This window comes from Mus caroli, unplaced genomic scaffold (genome assembly GCF_978045245.1).
Source record: "Mus caroli unplaced genomic scaffold, Mus_caroli_1 scaffold_14, whole genome shotgun sequence".
Classification (NCBI taxonomy): domain Eukaryota; kingdom Metazoa; phylum Chordata; class Mammalia; order Rodentia; family Muridae; genus Mus; species Mus caroli.
Genome location: NW_028227269.1, coordinates 85,322,709 through 85,344,597, shown reverse-complemented (window position 1 = coordinate 85,344,597; position 21,889 = coordinate 85,322,709). Strand labels below are relative to the sequence as shown.

Here is a 21,889-nt window from a genome sequence, read left to right as displayed (position 1 = left end):
AGAAGAGGGCATCAGATGCCCCAGAACTGGAGTTACAGACAGTTGTGAACCACCTTGTGGGTGCTGGGAATCCAACTCTGCCACGTACTTTGGTTGAGTCAGTTTGACAAAGCAAAAGCTGGGAAGCTGGCTCATGAAGCAAAGAGTTTCAAGGAAACTCTCTTCCTGGAGTGTGATGGTTTGTATATCCTTGGACCAGGGAGTGGCACCATCTGAAGGTGTGGCCTTGTTGGAATAGGTGTGACCTGGTTGGAATGGGTGTGTCACTGTGGGTGTGGGTATAAAATCCTCACCCTAGTTGCCTGGAAGTCAGTCTTTCACTAGCAGCCTTTGGATGAAGACATAGAACTCTCAGCTCCTCCTGTGCCATGCCTGCCTGGATACTGCCATGCTCCCACCTTGATGATAATGGACTGAACCTCTGAACCTGTAAGCCAGCCCCAATTAAATGTTGTTTTTTATAAGACTTGCCTTGGTCATGGTATCTGTTCACAGCAGTAAAACCCTAACTAATACAGAAGTTGGTACCAGGAGTGGGGTATTGCTGTGATAGGCCTGACCATGCTTTTATTTGACAGAATGTGGATTTTGGGACTTTGTATTTGGAAAGCAATGGAATGCTTTAAATGGGGCTTAATGGGTCATCCTAGTAGGAATATGGAAAACTTAGTTGCTGGGAGTAATTTGAACTGTGTTGACCTGGCCCAAGAGATTTCAAAGGAGAAGAATTTCAGAATGTGGCATAAAGACTGGTTTTGTGGTATTTTGGTGACGAATGTGGCTACTTTTTGCCCTTGTCTGAAAAGTTTGCCTGAGGCTAAGGTGAAGAGACTTGGATTAATTGCATTGACAAAAGAAGTTTCAAAAAAGCCCAGCAGAGACTTTGTTCTCTGGTTAAGTCTCATGAAGAGAAGTTTGAACAAGCATAGCAAGCTTAGAAAGGAAAAATATAAAATATATGGTTTGAGTATTAAAGGAGTACCAGGAAGTGAAATGGAGCAAAATCTTGTGTTCTACGAGATAAAGATTAAGGGAGTGGGACCTTGGGGCAAGATCCTACCCAGCTAAATTAGATCCAGGCATGTTGGTACACACCTTTAATCCCATGAGACAAGCATGCTGATCTCTACATTCAAGGTCAATCTACAGAGCAAGAACCAGGATAGCCAAGCTTAGGCAGTGAAGGATTTAGAAAACATAAAGCTAGTGATAATGTAATAATACAAGGGGATCATGTTCTAGTTCCTGTAAGCAGCAGAACTTGGCAGCTTCAGCCATGTGCCTCTGGCTCTAGAGTTAAGAATGGAAGGAACTACTGGGAAAATTGATGCTGGTTAGCTGGAGCTAAGGAATTAGCAGTGATTAAGAAGAGACCAGCATCACTGAGGTGAAATCTTCTGGAAATTGTTTTCTGGGAGCACAAAGAGGCTGTGTTCCAGAGATAACCAAGGTTGCACCTCATGCTGCGGCTGGACTTGGTAATATGTAAGAGTCACTCAGGTGATACTGCTTGTGAAGGAATGAAGGGATAATGGAGAGAAGCTGAGGCTTAGCACTGTGAGAGGCCAAGGAAGGCCATTGGAGAAGGTGAAGCCTCAGCTGTAGTTGATGGCCCAGGACTGAAGGGGTCATGCAAAGGATTTGAGGCTTGGCACCCTGAAGAGAGCCTATGAGAGGCTATTGGTGAAGCCTAGTTGGAGTGGAATATCCCAGTGTATTGGAGATGTCAGTATCATGGAGTGATCACCAAGAACTGCAGCCGTAGTAGAGTGGATCAACCTGAGCTTAGAGTGCTACAGAGCACAGAGATGGAAAATTGATGCCAGCCCTTAGGAGGAGTCCAAAAGATCAAGTGGAATCCCAGACACTAAAACAAGAAGCTGTAACATTGAAATTGCCTTGGAGACTCAAAGGTGTTAAAGATGCCAGAGCCATGGGATGCATGCTGAGGAAAGCTGCTAACAGGGAGTGGAACCAGCCTAGGAGAAAGCAGTTTGTATGTATGTTTGTGTACTACATGCATGCTTGGTGGCTGTGGAGGTCAGAAGAGGGCATCAGATGCCCCAGAACTGGAGTTACAGACAGTTGTGAACCACCTTGTGGGTGCTGGGAATCCAACTCTGCCACGTACTTTGGTTGAGTCAGTTTGACAAAGCAAAAGCTGGGAAGCTGGCTCATGAAGCAAAGAGTTTCAAGGAAACTCTCTTCCTGGAGTGTGATGGTTTGTATATCCTTGGACCAGGGAGTGGCACCATCTGAAGGTGTGGCCTTGTTGGAATAGGTGTGACCTGGTTGGAATGGGTGTGTCACTGTGGGTGTGGGTATAAAATCCTCACCCTAGTTGCCTGGAAGTCAGTCTTTCACTAGCAGCCTTTGGATGAAGACATAGAACTCTCAGCTCCTCCTGTGCCATGCCTGCCTGGATACTGCCATGCTCCCACCTTGATGATAATGGACTGAACCTCTGAACCTGTAAGCCAGCCCCAATTAAATGTTGTTTTTTATAAGACTTGCCTTGGTCATGGTATCTGTTCACAGCAGTAAAACCCTAACTAATACAGAAGTTGGTACCAGGAGTGGGGTATTGCTGTGATAGGCCTGACCATGCTTTTATTTGACAGAATGTGGATTTTGGGACTTTGTATTTGGAAAGCAATGGAATGCTTTAAATGGGGCTTAATGGGTCATCCTAGTAGGAATATGGAAAACTTAGTTGCTGGGAGTAATTTGAACTGTGTTGACCTGGCCCAAGAGATTTCAAAGGAGAAGAATTTCAGAATGTGGCATAAAGACTGGTTTTGTGGTATTTTGGTGACGAATGTGGCTACTTTTTGCCCTTGTCTGAAAAGTTTGCCTGAGGCTAAGGTGAAGAGACTTGGATTAATTGCATTGACAAAAGAAGTTTCAAAAAAGCCCAGCAGAGACTTTGTTCTCTGGTTAAGTCTCATGAAGAGAAGTTTGAACAAGCATAGCAAGCTTAGAAAGGAAAAATATAAAATATATGGTTTGAGTATTAAAGGAGTACCAGGAAGTGAAATGGAGCAAAATCTTGTGTTCTACGAGATAAAGATTAAGGGAGTGGGACCTTGGGGCAAGATCCTACCCAGCTAAATTAGATCCAGGCATGTTGGTACACACCTTTAATCCCATGAGACAAGCATGCTGATCTCTACATTCAAGGTCAATCTACAGAGCAAGAACCAGGATAGCCAAGCTTAGGCAGTGAAGGATTTAGAAAACATAAAGCTAGTGATAATGTAATAATACAAGGGGATCATGTTCTAGTTCCTGTAAGCAGCAGAACTTGGCAGCTTCAGCCATGTGCCTCTGGCTCTAGAGTTAAGAATGGAAGGAACTACTGGGAAAATTGATGCTGGTTAGCTGGAGCTAAGGAATTAGCAGTGATTAAGAAGAGACCAGCATCACTGAGGTGAAATCTTCTGGAAATTGTTTTCTGGGAGCACAAAGAGGCTGTGTTCCAGAGATAACCAAGGTTGCACCTCATGCTGCGGCTGGACTTGGTAATATGTAAGAGTCACTCAGGTGATACTGCTTGTGAAGGAATGAAGGGATAATGGAGAGAAGCTGAGGCTTAGCACTGTGAGAGGCCAAGGAAGGCCATTGGAGAAGGTGAAGCCTCAGCTGTAGTTGATGGCCCAGGACTGAAGGGGTCATGCAAAGGATTTGAGGCTTGGCACCCTGAAGAGAGCCTATGAGAGGCTATTGGTGAAGCCTAGTTGGAGTGGAATATCCCAGTGTATTGGAGATGTCAGTATCATGGAGTGATCACCAAGAACTGCAGCCGTAGTAGAGTGGATCAACCTGAGCTTAGAGTGCTACAGAGCACAGAGATGGAAAATTGATGCCAGCCCTTAGGAGGAGTCCAAAAGATCAAGTGGAATCCCAGACACTAAAACAAGAAGCTGTAACATTGAAATTGCCTTGGAGACTCAAAGGTGTTAAAGATGCCAGAGCCATGGGATGCATGCTGAGGAAAGCTGCTAACAGGGAGTGGAACCAGCCTAGGAGAAAGCAGTTTGTATGTATGTTTGTGTACTACATGCATGCTTGGTGGCTGTGGAGGTCAGAAGAGGGCATCAGATGCCCCAGAACTGGAGTTACAGACAGTTGTGAACCACCTTGTGGGTGCTGGGAATCCAACTCTGCCACGTACTTTGGTTGAGTCAGTTTGACAAAGCAAAAGCTGGGAAGCTGGCTCATGAAGCAAAGAGTTTCAAGGAAACTCTCTTCCTGGAGTGTGATGGTTTGTATATCCTTGGACCAGGGAGTGGCACCATCTGAAGGTGTGGCCTTGTTGGAATAGGTGTGACCTGGTTGGAATGGGTGTGTCACTGTGGGTGTGGGTATAAAATCCTCACCCTAGTTGCCTGGAAGTCAGTCTTTCACTAGCAGCCTTTGGATGAAGACATAGAACTCTCAGCTCCTCCTGTGCCATGCCTGCCTGGATACTGCCATGCTCCCACCTTGATGATAATGGACTGAACCTCTGAACCTGTAAGCCAGCCCCAATTAAATGTTGTTTTTTATAAGACTTGCCTTGGTCATGGTATCTGTTCACAGCAGTAAAACCCTAACTAATACAGAAGTTGGTACCAGGAGTGGGGTATTGCTGTGATAGGCCTGACCATGCTTTTATTTGACAGAATGTGGATTTTGGGACTTTGTATTTGGAAAGCAATGGAATGCTTTAAATGGGGCTTAATGGGTCATCCTAGTAGGAATATGGAAAACTTAGTTGCTGGGAGTAATTTGAACTGTGTTGACCTGGCCCAAGAGATTTCAAAGGAGAAGAATTTCAGAATGTGGCATAAAGACTGGTTTTGTGGTATTTTGGTGACGAATGTGGCTACTTTTTGCCCTTGTCTGAAAAGTTTGCCTGAGGCTAAGGTGAAGAGACTTGGATTAATTGCATTGACAAAAGAAGTTTCAAAAAAGCCCAGCAGAGACTTTGTTCTCTGGTTAAGTCTCATGAAGAGAAGTTTGAACAAGCATAGCAAGCTTAGAAAGGAAAAATATAAAATATATGGTTTGAGTATTAAAGGAGTACCAGGAAGTGAAATGGAGCAAAATCTTGTGTTCTACGAGATAAAGATTAAGGGAGTGGGACCTTGGGGCAAGATCCTACCCAGCTAAATTAGATCCAGGCATGTTGGTACACACCTTTAATCCCATGAGACAAGCATGCTGATCTCTACATTCAAGGTCAATCTACAGAGCAAGAACCAGGATAGCCAAGCTTAGGCAGTGAAGGATTTAGAAAACATAAAGCTAGTGATAATGTAATAATACAAGGGGATCATGTTCTAGTTCCTGTAAGCAGCAGAACTTGGCAGCTTCAGCCATGTGCCTCTGGCTCTAGAGTTAAGAATGGAAGGAACTACTGGGAAAATTGATGCTGGTTAGCTGGAGCTAAGGAATTAGCAGTGATTAAGAAGAGACCAGCATCACTGAGGTGAAATCTTCTGGAAATTGTTTTCTGGGAGCACAAAGAAGCTGTGTTCCAGAGATAACCAAGGTTGCACCTCATGCTGCGGCTGGACTTGGTAATATGTAAGAGTCACTCAGGTGATACTGCTTGTGAAGGAATGAAGGGATAATGGAGAGAAGCTGAGGCTTAGCACTGTGAGAGGCCAAGGAAGGCCATTGGAGAAGGTGAAGCCTCAGCTGTAGTTGATGGCCCAGGACTGAAGGGGTCATGCAAAGGATTTGAGGCTTGGCACCCTGAAGAGAGCCTATGAGAGGCTATTGGTGAAGCCTAGTTGGAGTGGAATATCCCAGTGTATTGGAGATGTCAGTATCATGGAGTGATCACCAAGAACTGCAGCCGTAGTAGAGTGGATCAACCTGAGCTTAGAGTGCTACAGAGCACAGAGATGGAAAATTGATGCCAGCCCTTAGGAGGAGTCCAAAAGATCAAGTGGAATCCCAGACACTAAAACAAGAAGCTGTAACATTGAAATTGCCTTGGAGACTCAAAGGTGTTAAAGATGCCAGAGCCATGGGATGCATGCTGAGGAAAGCTGCTAACAGGGAGTGGAACCAGCCTAGGAGAAAGCAGTTTGTTGCAGTCAACAAAGATGAAAAAGGAGTGGAGATCTGAAGACCGCTTTGACATCAGCCATGGAGATGCAGAGTTTGGAGTTTGCCCAGCTGGTTTCCTGCCTTGCTCTGGAGATTACAGTTAATTAAGTTGGATGAATCTCAGAAGAGACCTTGAAATTTGGACTTTTAACATTGTTGTGACTGCTATAGACTATGAGGACTTTGAAAGTTGGACTAAATGCATTTTGCATTATGCTATGTTTAAGTGTGGCCCCCATAGACTCATGTTTTTGAACAAGTCTATGGGGACCAGGGAGTGGAATGTGATGGTTTGTATATCCTTGGACCAGGGAGTGGCACCATCTGAAGGTGTGGCCTTGTTGGAATAGGTGTGACCTGGTTGGAATGGGTGTGTCACTGTGGGTGTGGGTATAAAATCCTCACCCTAGTTGCCTGGAAGTCAGTCTTCCACTAGCAGCCTTTGGATGAAGACATAGAACTCTCAGCTCCTCCTGTGCCATGCCTGCCTGGATACTGCCATGCTCCCACCTTGATGATAATGGACTGAACCTCTGAACCTGTAAGCCAGCCCCAATTAAATGTTGTTTTTTATAAGACTTGCCTTGGTCATGGTATCTGTTCACAGCAGTAAAACCCTAACTAATACATGGAGTCTGGCACTCTCTCCCTAATCCATATAAACTATAAAATCAATTTTCCACTCCCGCGTTAGTCTAGTGTATGGATCCACGTGCTCTCTATTTAGTATTACCTTATTGTAAATGCCTTTTAAGATTGTATTCTGAATTAGCTAAAGCCTCTCCCAGTGTTCCAAGATCCCAGATAGCAGCAAGGAGCTTAACCTATTCAGTAACTAATTAAGCACTACAATAAATCAGAGCCATTTACTCAGTTGTCTGCAGAAAGAGACTGGAATTCTCACTGAGATAAAAATTTTATTACAGACTACATTCCATGCCAAGAGTGAGTTAATATACTATCCTGAAAATGAGGATTCTCCAGACAAGATAAAATTTAACAAGGCCTAGAGAATTTCGGGGCCAGTGACATTACATTATTCTTGAAGCCTGTCAAGAGTTAATAACCCCCTGGTGCTATTAACACTAAAGTGTGAAACTCTTGCATCTGTGCTAATCTCTAGTGTAAACATTTATCTGGTTCCTTTTGAAGTTACTCCTCTTGCACCTGGAAAACTTCAATGCGCCTTATTCTGTTACTCTGTATTATAAAAAGTCTGAGGCTCGACCAGAACATTACATTCAGATTCTGCACAACCTCTCCTGTGTATGTCTGTTTGTCACTTCATCCGACTCTTTGTCCATCTGCTCGAGAGACTCGTTTTACGCAGACACAGGGGCCCAGAGGGTCTGCGGCACAACTCTAAGAGCAACAAGTGCTCTTAACTGCTGAGCCATCTCTCCAGGCCTAAGACTTAATTTTTTATGTGTGTGTATGTGGTATGTATGTGTGTGTGTGTGTGTGTGTGTGTGTGTGTGAGCCTTGTGTGTGGCTGACCAAGGAGGCCAGAAGAGGGTGTTGAGCTTCTGGAGTTGGAGCCACAGGGGTTGTCTGATTCTGGTGCTAGGGACAGACATGGTCCTCTACCAGAGCAGCAAACACTCTGCTGCTGAGCTGCCTCTCCAGCCCTCATGCAAACTGCTCTCTCTATGATCTGCTAGACTCTGGCGAGTTTTGCTTCTCACATCCAGATGGTTGCTTTGCTTTCTGATCCTGAGCATGATTTGTGCCTCCTTTATGATTGGAACATTCAGGACACATACACTTGGGAGGCGGGAGGACCTTAAGTGCAAGGTCAGCCTGGGATATAATAACAGTGAGAGTTTCAAAAAACAAAAACAAAAACAAAAACACCCAAACCACAAAAACAAACAAACAAACAAAAACAACCAATGGAAAAACAAAACTACAACATGAGCAGCAACAACTAACACCAAATCAAAAGAAAAGCCAACAAAACAAACCCCATAAAGGAAACAGTCAAGTTAAAAATAGAAAGAGCTATAGCAGCTGTCTGTAATGCCAGTTCCAGTGGATCAACACTCTCACACAGACATACCCAAAGGCAAAACACCCATCATATAAAACATTAGTAAATTCATTAATTAAAAGGAAAATCCAGCTCTGAGGGATCCTAGTCCCTCATCCCAGCTCCTCCCGGTCACCCTGACTAGTCCGCTTCCCCCCCCACCCCCACCAGGGGGACATACCCAGCATTTGTCCCAGATGCTCCCCTCCAATGTCAGAGAATTCGTTGTGGCTGAGGTTCAGGGACCTGATTCGGTAATTGGACTGGAGGGACAAATTGTAGAAAGAAACGTTAGTTTCATCTGCTTATGTATTTAACTTGAGACAGGCTATCACTATGTAGTACAGGCTGGCTTTGAACTCTCCACCCTCTGCCTTCAGCCTCCTTAGTTCTGGGATAACAAACATGGGCCATCATGTCCAAGCAAGAGGTTGTTGACCTCAAGTCTCTCAGTTAACCTTGGGGACAGAATGATAGAGGGCTCCTAGGAACCTGAAACTGAGTGGGCTAGGGTTCTTAGCAGATGATTTCCTATATGGTTTAACTTAACTGTTAATGGTTTCTGGGAGAACTATTGCTACCCAGAAAGCTCTATGAGTTTGCTGAAGCCTTTGCAGAGACCAAACATACATTAGTTCCCCAAGCCATACAAGTGGCTTTGCCCAGAGCATCCCCAGGTCATCCAGAGTTCCGAAGGGACATCTCCACATGCTCCTTACCGATAGGGCTTGACATAAAAGTGCAGCGCATTCTTCCTTGAAGCTGTTTCCTGTAATAAGGGCGCTTCATTAGCAGTGTACTCCAGACCATGCTCCCGTGTCCTCCCATATCTGCCAGGCCTTCCCTTTGATGGGCCAACACACACACACACACACACACACACACACACACTTATTAAAGTGAATAGGTTGACACAAGGAGTAGGGGGAGAAGGTTGTCCATCTCCTTCCTCCTATCTAACATCCAATACGAATATCTTTAGTGTATTAAGAATGCCTAACATTTGGAATAGAGGGATGTCTCAGCAGTTAGGAGTGCAGGCTGCTCTTCCATAAGAGCCAGTTTCATTTCCAAGCATGGCAGCTCGAAGCCATCTATGACTCCAGTTCCAGGGGATCCAATGCCCTCTTCTGACTTCCACAGGAACTAGATACACAAGTGGTGTACAGCTGTACATGCAGGCACAATGTCCACACATAAACGTTTAAAAGATAACCCCCCCAAAAAAAATTCCGAATGTCTAACAATCATATAGAAGCCCCGCCTAACAACTGACATTGCATAGAAGAGGAAATACAGGAAGCAACAGACATCTGAAAAGATGTTCCATCTCAACATCAATGAGAACTCCCAGTGATGAGTGCATCTTAATATCCCGCTGGTGGTGTAGGCACTTTAGATTGTAATTCACTTAGTCCGCAGAACCACTGTCTACACTGAAGTGTGAAGTTGTTCATGGTCTATGAATAAGAATTAGGTCAACTGAACAAAAGAGTAGATAGGTACCAGACTCGGACCCACGTACTGTGACTTTAACGCCGACGCATTTGACTATGTGGTTCACAAATACTTGGTTAATCCTCTTCTGTAGTAGAAGAGGGTGATAGTTCATGGTAGGATTGTAACCTGCTATAAGCTTCTTAAGGAGAAATGCAGAAACTGAGCTTCACAAAGGTGGATACATCCACTCAGTACACTCTAGGGTGTCCATCTAGATATACCAACATATGCCCAAAAGATGTGCATGCAAGAAAGTTCTTTGAAACATTAACAGAAAGGTTGAAAACTGGACAGGACCTATCACTGTCCCTTCAGCACTGGGATGCTAATAAGACACGCTATCTCTCTACAACATGAGGTACCATTCAGAGAATGGGAGCGGTCCATGTGTCCTATCACAGTGAAACCCGAAAGGAATACCAGACATATGAGAGGATTTGTATTAAAAATAAGCATCCTACTTTTTTCTGGATACACTTAAGATATGGATGTTTTAAGAACTTCTTTGTATCTTAAAAGTTTTTTTTTCATTGACAAATTTAGGTGTGGATTTAAAAAAATTTTTATTTTGTTATTTTGTGTATGTGTGTGTGATTATGCATGGGCATGTGTGTATGTATGTGTGCATGTGTGTATGTGTGTGTGATTATGCATGGGCATGTGTGTGTATATGTGTATGTATGCATGTATGTATGTGTCCATGTGTGTGTATGTGTGTGTGAGCATGTGTGTGTGTGATTATGCATAGATATGTGTGTGTATGTATGTGTGCATCGCATGTGTGTGTGTTTGTGTACATACCTGTGTAGTGTCTGAAGGTCTTTATCACTCTGTACTTAGTTTTTGATAAGATAAACTCTCTCCCAGAACCTCAGAGCCAGCCATTTTGGCTAGTCTGGCTGGAAAGATCCTTGGATCTCATCTCTTCCCCTCCCTCTGGAGTTACAGATGTACAATACCTGTATCTAGCTTTAACATGGAGGCTGCGGTCTAACCTCAGGTCCTCATGCTTTGTGAGCAGGCATTTGGGGATTTTTTCTTTCATAAGGTTACAATATTTTATCACAGCAACAGAAAGGTAAATGATGCATAGTCTGTGTCTGAGAGCTCTACTTTCTGAAACTGCAAGTGTCCACTTGTTTGTTTTTTGTTTGTTTGTTTGTCTGACTTTGTGACAGGGTTGCTCTGTGTAGCCCTGGCTGTCCTGGATCTCACTCTGTAGACCAGGTTGGCCTCAAACTCACAGATCCACCTACTTCTGCCTCCTGAGTGATGGGACTAAAGGCATGCACCACCACCACCTGGCTCAGGGGTCTACTTTTAAAGTTTTTTTTTTTTCCTTGTAAGTTTTGGAATTTTGCAGGACACCTGGACTGGGACTTATCTATGAGAATCCCAAATCACTGGGTAAAGACTTGTCCTACACAGAGGTACTCAGCACAGGGCTACTCCAATATTGTCGTTACTGACACCCTACTCTCTCAATTTATCCCTGGCACGTCAGATAAGCATGTTGGTTGTTTAGAAACTTAAGGCAGATTCCTTTGGGAGAATCTGAAAACGAGCCATCTTACCAGGTCCCTGCTTTCCACAGAAGAAAGCTCGCTTCTGTTAGTATGGGTAAATTCTCTTGGCATAGAAGTTCCAGAGCCCCGCAGATAGCATAGAGCTGCAAACCCAAGTGAGGTTGTGTCTAGTACTAGAATATCCCAGTGACGCCATTAGCCCAATAACAGATAGGCTATCACTCATTTCAAAGTATATGTGTAATAATCAAGTCGTTGATGAACGTTAAGACAACTGGAGAAACAGGATAGCGAGTAGCGGTGGTTGAGCATTGCCGTCATGATAGGGACCAGAGAAGTCCCTTTAAAGGATGACATGAGCTGGGTGGTGGTGGCACATGCCTTACGTCCCAGTACTCAGTAGGCAGAGGCAGGGGATCTCTAGTTCTAGGACAGCCAGGGATGCATAGAGATACCCTGTCTCAAAAGTCAAGAAAACAAAAGTTGTCACGAGAGTGAAACATGAACAGAGTAAGAAAGGAAGGCATATAGGCCGGGCAGACCCCAGAAGGTGGAGATGCCCAAGACCAGGGATGAGTGCTGCTAAGAGAGGCTTGCTAAGGAGAGCAGGAGGTTGGTGTGACCCTACAAGGGGAAAGCTGCTTGGTCCAGCAAGGGAAAGATGCAGTGTCCTGTCCTGAGACCAAAAGAAGTTGACCTAGTACATCTGGACCCTAGGGAACCTCTGTTCCCGCCTTTGATTCTCAGTGACCTCTCCTCCCCTTCCACGGGCTCACCTGAAAGTTTCAGTTTCCAGAGCGAAGAGTTATTCTCCTGGAGGAAGTTCGAGATGATCCTGGCTCCTTCCAAACCAAGGTTATTGTCAGACACGTTCTGAGAGGTAAGAACACATGCGCGCGCAGGGAAGACTCGCACAGAGAGGCTCTCAGAACCAAGCGGGGCTGGTCAGGGGATGGCGGAGAGAGTAGGATTGGTGTGAAAGGCTTAGGATTAAGGTAATGCAAAGGACAGAGAGAAGAGAAGGCAAGAAAGCGTGCTCCCAATGTGGTTTCTCTAACGTCTCTCACAATATCTCATTCCGCCCCCCCCTCCAATATTGTCATTACGGACACCCTACTCTCTCAGTTTATCCCTGGCACTTCAGATAAGCATGTTGGTTGTTTAGAAACTTAAGGCAGATTCCTTTGGGAGAATCTGAAAATGAGCCATCTCACCAGGTCCCTGCTTTCCACAGAAGAAAGCTCGCTTCTCTTAGTATGGGTAAATTACTCCTTGTGGGAACTTTCACAGCTGGAAACAGCTCTTCAGCTTTTCCCACAGCCACAGGGTACAGTGCCCGAGCCTGCCTCTGAAGCATGGCCCTCCTCTGAGAAGTTGTGTCTACAGAGGAGGACCCCCACAGACTGGCTAGAGATTGCCCAAAGCTGACCTGGGCCAGGGGTAGGGAGGGGGTTCTGGCTTGGCTGTAGTGGTTCTGAGTCCCCAGGTGTGCCGGGAGGAGCTGGAGGAAGGGGGAGGGCACTCTACCAGCTCCTGCAGGTAGTAGTTCTCATGCAGCATCTCCATCAGACTCATGATGCCCTCTTCCTGGATGCAGTTGTCTCCCAGCTCCAGTTTGAGGACCGTAGTGTTGGACTTTGGCCATCACAAAGGGAGAGGAAGAAAGATGAGGAAGTAGTTAGAGGCTAAGTTCAGCCTCTGGTTGAGTTTGGCTTCTCTCTTGAACATCCCAGCCATGCAAGAGGGTGCTGTATTAGAGGCCTGGTTTCCGGTGTGGCGATGTGTGAGAGTCAGTGAGACCATGGTGTCTGTAGGAGATGGCTCTGTAGTTAAGGTGCTTGCCAGGCAAGCAGAGGACCTGAGTTCAGATCCTCCCCATCAACGGCATGTACTGGTGCATGCCTGTGATCCCAGCATGGGGAAGGTGAAGACCGAGGATCCCTGAGGTTGGCTGGCCAGCCAAGTCTAGCTGAACCTGTGAGTTTCATGTTCAGTGAGAGATCCTGTGTTAAGCGCTATATAGGAAGACATCTGACGTTAACCTCTGAAAACACTGAAAACACACACACACACACACACACACACACACACACACAGAGAGAGAAGAAGTGGGGCCCAGGAGATAGATGACTTTGTGTTACGAGTTCATACTGCTTTTGCAGAGGACCTGAGTTGGAGTCTCAGTACCCACAGTGGGCGGCTCACAGCTGCCTGTGGCTGCAGCTTCAAGAGGATCTGACTCCTCTGCTCTCTGCAGGCACATACAACTCACGTGCTCCTTGTCCCTCTGTATACACAGAAATAAAAAAAAATAAGTCTGCATAAGGAAGTGGGGCCCAGTGGAAGGTGGCTGACTGGCTCTTCCTGCGCATGCGCCATCTGGCCTTCCTGTCTTATTTCGTTTCTTCCTCTCAAGTTCATTCCCTTTATTAGGGATGCTATGAGGTCACCACCAGAGGAGAGCTGGCACCAGCCCTTGAACCTAGCTAGCTAAATAAACCTCTTGTCCCCTCTTCCTTTTCTCTCTCTCTGGTTTTTGTTTGTTTGTTTGTTTTCGAGACAGGGTTTCTTTATATATCCCTGGCTATCCTGAAACTTGTTCTGTAGACCCAGCTGGCCTTGAACGCACAGAGATCGCTTGCCTCTGCCTCCTGAGTGCTGGGATTTAAGACATGAGCTACCACTATCCAGCTAAAACTCTCTCTCTTTCTTATGAAGTCACCAAGCCTCAGGTATTGTAGTCATGGGTAAGGAAAGGCTCTAATAGAAAGGCTCTGGCGATGTCGACTAGGAATCTGAAGGAGTACTGAGGGTGAGGAGGGGAGTACAGAGGGTATGCTGTCCCTTTAAACTCTGCTCAGCGGTTTTCTGTCAGCCACAGTAGCTTCTGGCAGAGGGGCTGTTCCCACAACGAACATGGATGGTGCTCTGCAAAGCTTTGAAAACCGCCACTTGTTTTGCAGCGTGATAGACATCAACGCCCAGAGTTGCCTTCCTTCCCCATCTTCCTCTTAGACTCCATCGCCGAACCAGCTAACTCCACTGTCTTGGCAACCTGTCTCATGGGTCAGACTAGCAGCCCCCACTGCCCTACAATTTGTTCCCCATGAGTTTGTGGTTTATTTCTCCTTTCAGATCGTTTATAAACAGAATGTAGTAAGGATTCCTTCTCTGTCTCTTGTGTTTTTTCATCCTTTCTATGGGTAGTTAAGATATTACTGGTGTAATATCTTATTTTAAGACAGGGTCTCATATAGACCCAGGCTTGCCCTGGGACTATTAGGCTAACTTGACTTTTAAGTCCTGATCCTTCCACTTCTGCCTGCTTAGTGCTTGCCACCATAGCAACATTATGCCACCATATACAGTGTTATTCCTAACTTAAAAAAAAGTGTTTGTGTGTATGCATATTTTGGGTGGTAGTTGGGAGGACAGAAAGGGTTTTGAGACTGAGTTTCTCTGTGTGTCACTGGCTGTCTTGGAACTCTTTCTATAGGCAAGGCTGTCCTGGAACTCACAGAGATCCACCTGCCTCTGCCTCCTGAGTGCTGGGACTAAAGGCGTGCGCCACCACTGCCCGGTGTGCGTGCATACGTATGTGTGTGCATGCATGTGTGTGCATGTACAAGTCGTACACATGCTCCTGTGTGCACAGCGTGAGAAGCCAGAGGCTGACATCAAGATGTCTTACTTTATTGCTCAACACTCCCACCCCTTTGTGAGACAGGGGCTCATTGTATATCCCTGGCTGGCTTGGCACTTATTATGGAGACCAGTCTCTGGAGCTCTGTCAGCCTTTGCCTTTCAAGTGCTGAGATTAAAAGTATCCTCTACCAGGCAAAGCTGCCACTATATTCTTGATAGTCTAGCTCATGATTGGCTGAACTTGTGGAGCATACAGTGAGATCCAGGGATCTGCAGGTCCCTATCCCGTCTGGGCCAAGGTTACAGATAGATACCACGAAGCCTGGCTTTTATGAGTGTTGGGAATCTAACCTGCACGCCTCATGCTTCCATGGCAGGTGCCCGACCAACTGAGCCATCTCTCTCATACTGGGTTTTAGATGTCCCTTCCTAGGAATATCTGCCTATTTACTTTTCTGGGCTTCTCTGAAGTCAAACTTTCTCTTCACCCTCTTAAGCGAACAGTCACGGAGACAGTGATGTGTAGTTGTCTTATGTTTTCAATTTTACGTAATCAATTATATAACTCTGTGGTGAAGCCAAGGTCAGGTCCTTGTTTGGCCATTAGCGAGAGCTAATGTTATCCATGAGGAAAAAAATGTGATTTACTCTGCAATAGGATGTCTAAAAATGTTAATGTGAAAGGCAGACATTGAATGGAGTGGCTCAGTAGTGGCTCTATGTGTGGCCAAAGTCAGCTTTGGAATGGAGACCCAGGCCTACATTTTGTAACGGCAGTAACTCTTGGGTCTGGTTTTAGCCCATACATTTTTCTAGGACCTATAGGCTGATGACTTGCTTCCTGACTGGGAAAGGACACGGTCTTCGAAGTGCGGCCTCTTCCGGGAGCTAACAGAAAAAAATGACTAAAATGGCCACTGACTGAGAAAGGTACAGGGTAAGTTGCTCTTTAGACACCAAAGAGGGTTCCCTCTGAATCTCAAACCAGCCACCCTGTTAATCCTCTTCTGTCAGGTTCGATGTGTTTCACTGGCCAGCATGCTCACCACCAGAGTTATAGCAATGGCTTTGGTACCCATGGGGCCCAGACCATGGTGGTTGAGATTCACGCAGGATTCCTCCATGTTCCGGATGAAGTAGGAGGCAGGCACTACACCCACCAGTTTGCAGGCCTCCAGGTACAGCTCCTTCTGTCCGATGTTGAAGAATTTCTCTGTGTCTGCATAGAAAATCAGAATGAAATTAGGTTACTTTTCTTGTCTGCCTTAGCTCCACTCTAGCCCCAGGGGACATGCACTTTGCCTGGACATTCCCCTGCCTGGGATCTAAAACCCAGCTTTTCCATGTGTATACAGGAGTGTGACCAAATGTTGGGGTCACCAGAAAGTGGCCACAGTAAAAGGTTTCCGAAGGTGTGATGTTCACAAATTAATTTACAATCACACATGGGATGAGTCCGGTGTGTTTCTGCTGCACTTGAGGCAACATTGAAAGGCAAAGGAGGGGGCCCAGAACTGTTGACTTTTGATGGCTGAAGGAATCTGTATTTCAATTTTAGTTTCATTAGCATGGTTTTTTGTATGTATGTATGTATGTATGTATTTATTTATTGTTTTTTCAAGATAGAGTTTCTCTGTGTAACCCAGGCCATCCTAGAACTCACTCTGTAGACCAGGCTGACCTTGAACTCAGAGACCCACCAGCCTCTGACTCCCAAGTTCTGGAATTAAAGGCGTGTGATACCACCATCTGGGTTAGTATTGTTTTTTAAAAAATTATTTAATTTATTAACTATTTAATTTATGTGTATAGGTGTCTTGCCTGCACGTATGTCTGTGTACTACATGTGTGCTGGTGTCCATAGGGACTCCTTTACAATAGAGTTACAGATAGCTGTAAATCACCATGTTGGTGCTAGAAACTGAACCTGGATCCCCTGGAAGAGCAATCGGCACTCTTAGCCACTGAGCCATCTCTTCGGCTCCAGCTAGAACTGTTAGAACACAAGCTGTGGTTAGCCGCGCAGCTCAGCCTTTAGAGTGGGGTCATGGCTATGTGAGGCCTTGGCTTGATTGTCCAGCACCACAAAAAAGCATGAGCCATGAATAGAGCTTTGCCAGTGATTCAGGGAAGCTCCTGCTTAAACAGAAAGCTTGTTTTTTTTTTTTTTCTTCCTTCCCTTGGTCCATCAGATTATTTAAACAATGAACCCCATGGAATTAGTTTTCTCCAGAAGTCTCATGTAAGGATCAGGAAAAGATTGAAGCTGGAGCCAGCCAGAGTGGAAGCTTGCATCCTGGAAAGTGGTCACACCTTGAAGGAGAGAGGAGCAGAGCCATTGATGAGGAGCTGGGCCATACCTGGCCTTGGATTGCCCAGCAGTGTATACCCCTTGCTCTCTATTTAAACCCAAGACTTATCCAGGATCCTGAAAATGGACTTGGCGAGGGTGGGCCACTAGATTTCTTTCTTTCTTCTTCTTCATAATGTGGCCACATTGAATAAATCTCTCCTTTTTCTGCTTTTCACTCTTAATTGTGTCTTTAATTGACCTATTGAAGATGGGTGGCTGAGCCCAGTTGTTAAAGTTGTCAGGGTCAGGACCATTAACAACCAGGTTTCTGACTCTAAAAACTCCGGTAACAGTCTCAAGGCAACAGATTAGCCCAAGGCAGAAATTAGGAAATTGTTTGGAGTAAGCAAACTTGCACCAGAGTGGGCTTTCCTATCCTGGTGGGCTTTCCTACTTTCGACTCTACTTCCCCAGTGACAAATGGAAACACAGAATCCACACAGATAGTCCATACTAACAGAAGGAGAACCCTGTCTCTCAATTGCAAGCCCTTGATCCTTAGACTTCAGTCCAGCCTGGCCCCGGATCAGTGGGCATCAAGCCTTCTGGGATGATGGGGAATAAAATGGAACCAGGAACCTCAGGCACAACATCCAGCATTGCTCTTTGTCACATCATCCAGTTATGTAAAGTGAGGTGTTGAAGGAAAATTAACAACCGCCTTAAAGTGCAGAAGAAGCAAGAAAGGATTTCTGGGGAGCAGTTAGTTAGGGTTTCTATTGCCATGAAGAGACACATGACCACAGCAGTTCTTATAAAGGAAAACATTTAATTTGGGGCTGGCTTACAGTTTCAGAGGTTTAGTCCATTATCATCATGATGGGAAGCATGGTAGCACACAGGCGGAAATGGGGCTGGAGAAGGAGCTGAGAGTTCTACATCCAGATCAGCAGGCAGCAGGAAGAGACAGCAACAACTGGGCCTGGTTTGAACATCTGAGACCTCAAAGCCCACAACCAGCGACACACCTACTCCAACAAGGCCACACCTCCTAACAGTGTGACTCCTTATGGGCCTATAGGGGTCATTTTTATTCAAACCACCACAAGTGGGGAGGAGGTCTGAGTAGAAGAGGGAATTTGCATGTTGGCTGATAGGACGGTCTTATAAGCTGATATTGTGGGTAAGGTTCACATTGTCCCATCTCCCCATTCCTGTGGCCTAGGAATCACAGACTTTAAGAACACACAGGAGGGGGTTAATGATGCATAGAAGTAATCTCAGCATTCAGAGATGGGGGAAATCAAGAATTCAAGGTCACCCTTGGGAATGTAATGAGTTCAAGGCCACTCTGGACTACGTGAAACCCTCTCTCAATAAAACAGAACCCACAAAAGGAGGGTGACTTGGGCTAGCCTAAGCTTGCAAAGCTGGAGGCTGTTCTCAGGCTAATGGGACCAGCATCATCTCCCTTCCTTTACAGATGCTCGCAAGTGATCTTTTTCGGCATCTCTCACCTTAGGGATATTAAGAAGAAGGGGATGGTGAAGGTATTGTTTGCAAGAACAGAGTGTCTGCTTGAGCTCCATCAGCTAGGGTAAACAGGGATGCTTGATTTGTTGAGATGAAACTTGGAACTCTGAAGCAGGAGAAATAATAACTCTCAGGTGACCAGACAGCCACTGAATTAGGGCTACAGAGATACTCTAGGGCACAGCATGGAACACTGAATGCCGAAGACAGGTCAAACATGACGTCAGCTTATGTAGCCCTGGCCAGCTCTTGGGTGACTCTCACAATTGTTAAGCCTCTGTTTCCTTTCTAGAAAAGATGTAATAAACTTTGACTTCTGGCACTATGGAAATCATGTCAGAGTCACATGGGACAGGGCAAGGTGAGGCTGAAGAGGTAGCTCAGAGGTTAAAAGCACATACTGCTCTTCCAGAGGACCGGAATTTAATTTTGCCAGAACCTATGTGAAGAAGCTTGCAACTGCCTGTAACTCCAGTTCCCGGTGGGGATCTGATGCTTCGGGTTTCCTAAAGCTCTTGTGTACACACACACACACACACACACACACACACACACACACACACACACACTTTAAAAGAAAATCACGTAAGAGAGATTAAAGACCAGAAGCATTTGCGTGTTGGTTTAGATCTTAGCAACAACCCGATATGGGTCCTGCTCAGAAGGTCCTGTGTCTTCTGTCCTCAGCTAACCAGGAGGACAAGGTGGTCTAGAATTGAGCACAGCCTTCCGGCCACAATCTTCCAGCGGGACGGAGAGGAACACTCTGGTGGAACCCAACCTCTCCAGTTTTCTGAGGAAGCTGGTTTGCCACCTACCTCTCCTCAGATGTCACCTCACCTTCAATTTCCAGGTCGGTTTCTGAATCCTCCCGGGCAGCTTTCTCTTTCTCAACACTTGGAAGGATTTCAGCTTCACAGTAGAGGGTGACATCGCTGTTCTGAGGTGTCAATTCAGCTTCAGCCTCATCTGGGACAAAAAAACCCCCCACATCCCATTCCAGGAGTTAATCCTTCAGTGTATTAAGTGACACCTACCACTGACTTCATTAGTCTCTGCCTCTCTCCTCTCTCTTCAGCCTTCCACGGCTTGTCTGCAGCCTTTGTCCCATAGCCTCACCTATCAGCCCTGCCAGGGAAACCTCCTTCTCTAAGACCTCCTTATGACTGAATTGCTGGAGTCCTTGTGTCCTCTGTCAACTGGCTGCTCCATCCAGTCCCCTTCCCTGATCTGACTGCTTTTGATTGGGATCCTTCCCCACACTCCTACCTCATCATTTTGCACAGGAAGGATTTTGGGGTCTGCTGTTGAGCCTGTTACTCTTTCTGGTGAAAGGATGTGTCCCAAACCTGGACTTATTCACGGTCACACTGAGAGGTAGGTGAAGGGCAGAACAGGTCAGGGCTGGGGTCAGATGCAAAGGAAAAAACAGATGGAGGTGTGTTCCTGGGAGCAAGGGAGATAATCACATCTCTAGGAAGTTGGCCTAGCTTCTCTTCCTTCAAGTCCTGGAGTGTTCCTGGGACTATTAAGGAGAGGATTGAAGATGTCTCCTGAGCTAAGGTTCATTGCTATGATTAAGCATGCTTTGTCTTCATTGAATGAGGCTTTGCTGAGAGCAATAGTGTGTCCCTATACTTGCTAGATGTGGCTTATTCATTGGGCTACTGTGGGATGGGCCCCTGAAAGCCCCACACAACATTCAGAGATGAATCCTCCAGTATCAGCAGGCCTCAGTGCTTCAGGAAGTAATATTTGTGCTGCTGGAAGGCCTGGCAGATAGGGCCAGCCTATTCCTTTCCTTCTCTGTTTTTTGTTTTTCCTTCTCCTTTTTTTTTTTTTGCCTGTTCATTTTATTTTATTTTATTTTTTTACTCTTTGAGAGTTTCATGTGGGTATCCCAGTCTGTTTTTTGAGTGGGCTAATATTACATACCCCTACCTTCACAACTCAGATTCTAGATGGTGGACTCCTTAATGACCCCCAAGCAGGTGTATGTCTTAGTTTTTGTTCACAGAGTCAGGTCCCAGTATTTATTCCCAACTCTCCGTGACAAGCTTCCATGTAATGTGTAATTTGAGCAGCAGTAGTCTGGGAGTCAGGAAGGATGCAGCTGCTCAACTGCCAGTCTGCAGCTCTGGGCTCTAAGAAAATGGGTGAATTTCCAAGTCTCAGTTTCTTTATATGGGGAGGGAGGGAGGGAGGGAGGGAGAGAGAGAGAGAGAGAGAGAGAGAGAGAGAGAGAGAGAGAGAGAGAGAGAGAGAAGGAGAGGCAGAGAAAGAGAAAGAGAAAGAGAAGGGAGAGAAAGAACAAAGTGTGGGTGTGTACGTGGGTGTGTGCGTGTGTGTGCATGCACACGTGCGCAGTGCCTATGGAAGCCAGAAGGCAGTATCAAGTCTTGTGGAGTTGGCATTACAGGTTATTGAGTCACTATGGACTGAACTAAAGTCCTCTGGAAGCGTGGAAAGTTCTAAGTGCTGATCCATCTCTCCAGCCCCTCAAACAGTTTTAGAATTCCACTTAACCAGGGGACGCTAGCAAATTAGCAACTGCTGGCCAGTCCACGTGGTGTACACAATCCTAACGTGGCTGATTTCTAACTATCAGTGTGATGTTAACCAGGCCACAAAATGGAAATGAAGCTCCCAAGAGCCAAGTCTCGCATCACATCTCACTACGAGAGTGGTTTCTAAACCCTGTCCCTAATGTCACCTCTACTGCAGAGACTGGGGCAGAGAGAGTAGGGCACTTGTAGTCTACCAGATCATTGGACACAACCCTGGGAAGGGCAAGAATTGGGAGCCTTTCACCTTTGGTCTCGGACTCAACAGGCTCATTATCATCGTCGTCCATGCTGCCAGGACTCCCCTGGGGGCTGGTGACAGCTTCTTGTCCCCTGGTAGCTGCTTCCCTAAGATGCACACCCGTCCATTAGGCTGTGTTTCAAACTATGTGCACTGTTCTCTTGAGGGTGAATCCCAGGGGGATCTGTAGCTATTTTTTCATCCCAGCAAGCTTGGAGGAGAGCCGGCCTTGATGGGAATCCGGCATGAATGGATTTGTCACCAGCTGGGCCTGGGACTCATCGGGGACAATGGTAGCACTCTATTCCTCGGACTCTGGTCAAAAAAGGATGCCCACTGGCTTATGACTTTGTGACATACGAGCCTCTTTCCTTTTATCTTCAACATTCCATGATCTCACGCAGTCATTGTGATCCACGAGGGTGGACCCGGCAACAGCGGGCCTCCCACCCTTTT

The 21,889-nt window shown here is 45.9% G+C and overlaps 1 protein-coding gene across 3 annotated transcripts in view; it reads right to left on the bottom strand.

Annotated features, from left to right (window-relative positions):
- Window positions 1-21,770, bottom strand: part of Lrrc74a (leucine rich repeat containing 74A) — a 39,288-nt gene extending 17,518 nt beyond the window's left edge. For 2 of the 3 annotated variants that reach the window (XM_021179167.2, XM_021179166.1), the window contains exons 1-7: window positions 21,440-21,770; window positions 19,469-19,597; window positions 15,849-16,021; window positions 12,685-12,792; window positions 11,934-12,030; window positions 8,851-8,900; window positions 8,313-8,394 (exon numbers count right to left, since the gene is read on the bottom strand). In XM_021179167.2, the coding sequence (XP_021034826.1) occupies window positions 8,313-8,394; window positions 8,851-8,900; window positions 11,934-12,030; window positions 12,685-12,792; window positions 15,849-16,021; window positions 19,469-19,597; window positions 21,440-21,482 (682 nt within the window). In that variant the 5' untranslated portion in view covers window positions 21,483-21,770. The remainder of the gene's footprint in view (window positions 1-8,312; window positions 8,395-8,850; window positions 8,901-11,933; window positions 12,031-12,684; window positions 12,793-15,848; window positions 16,022-19,468; window positions 19,598-21,439) is intronic. The other variant, XM_021179168.1, reaches the window with a different exon arrangement.
- Between the last annotated feature and the right edge of the window lie 119 nt (window positions 21,771-21,889).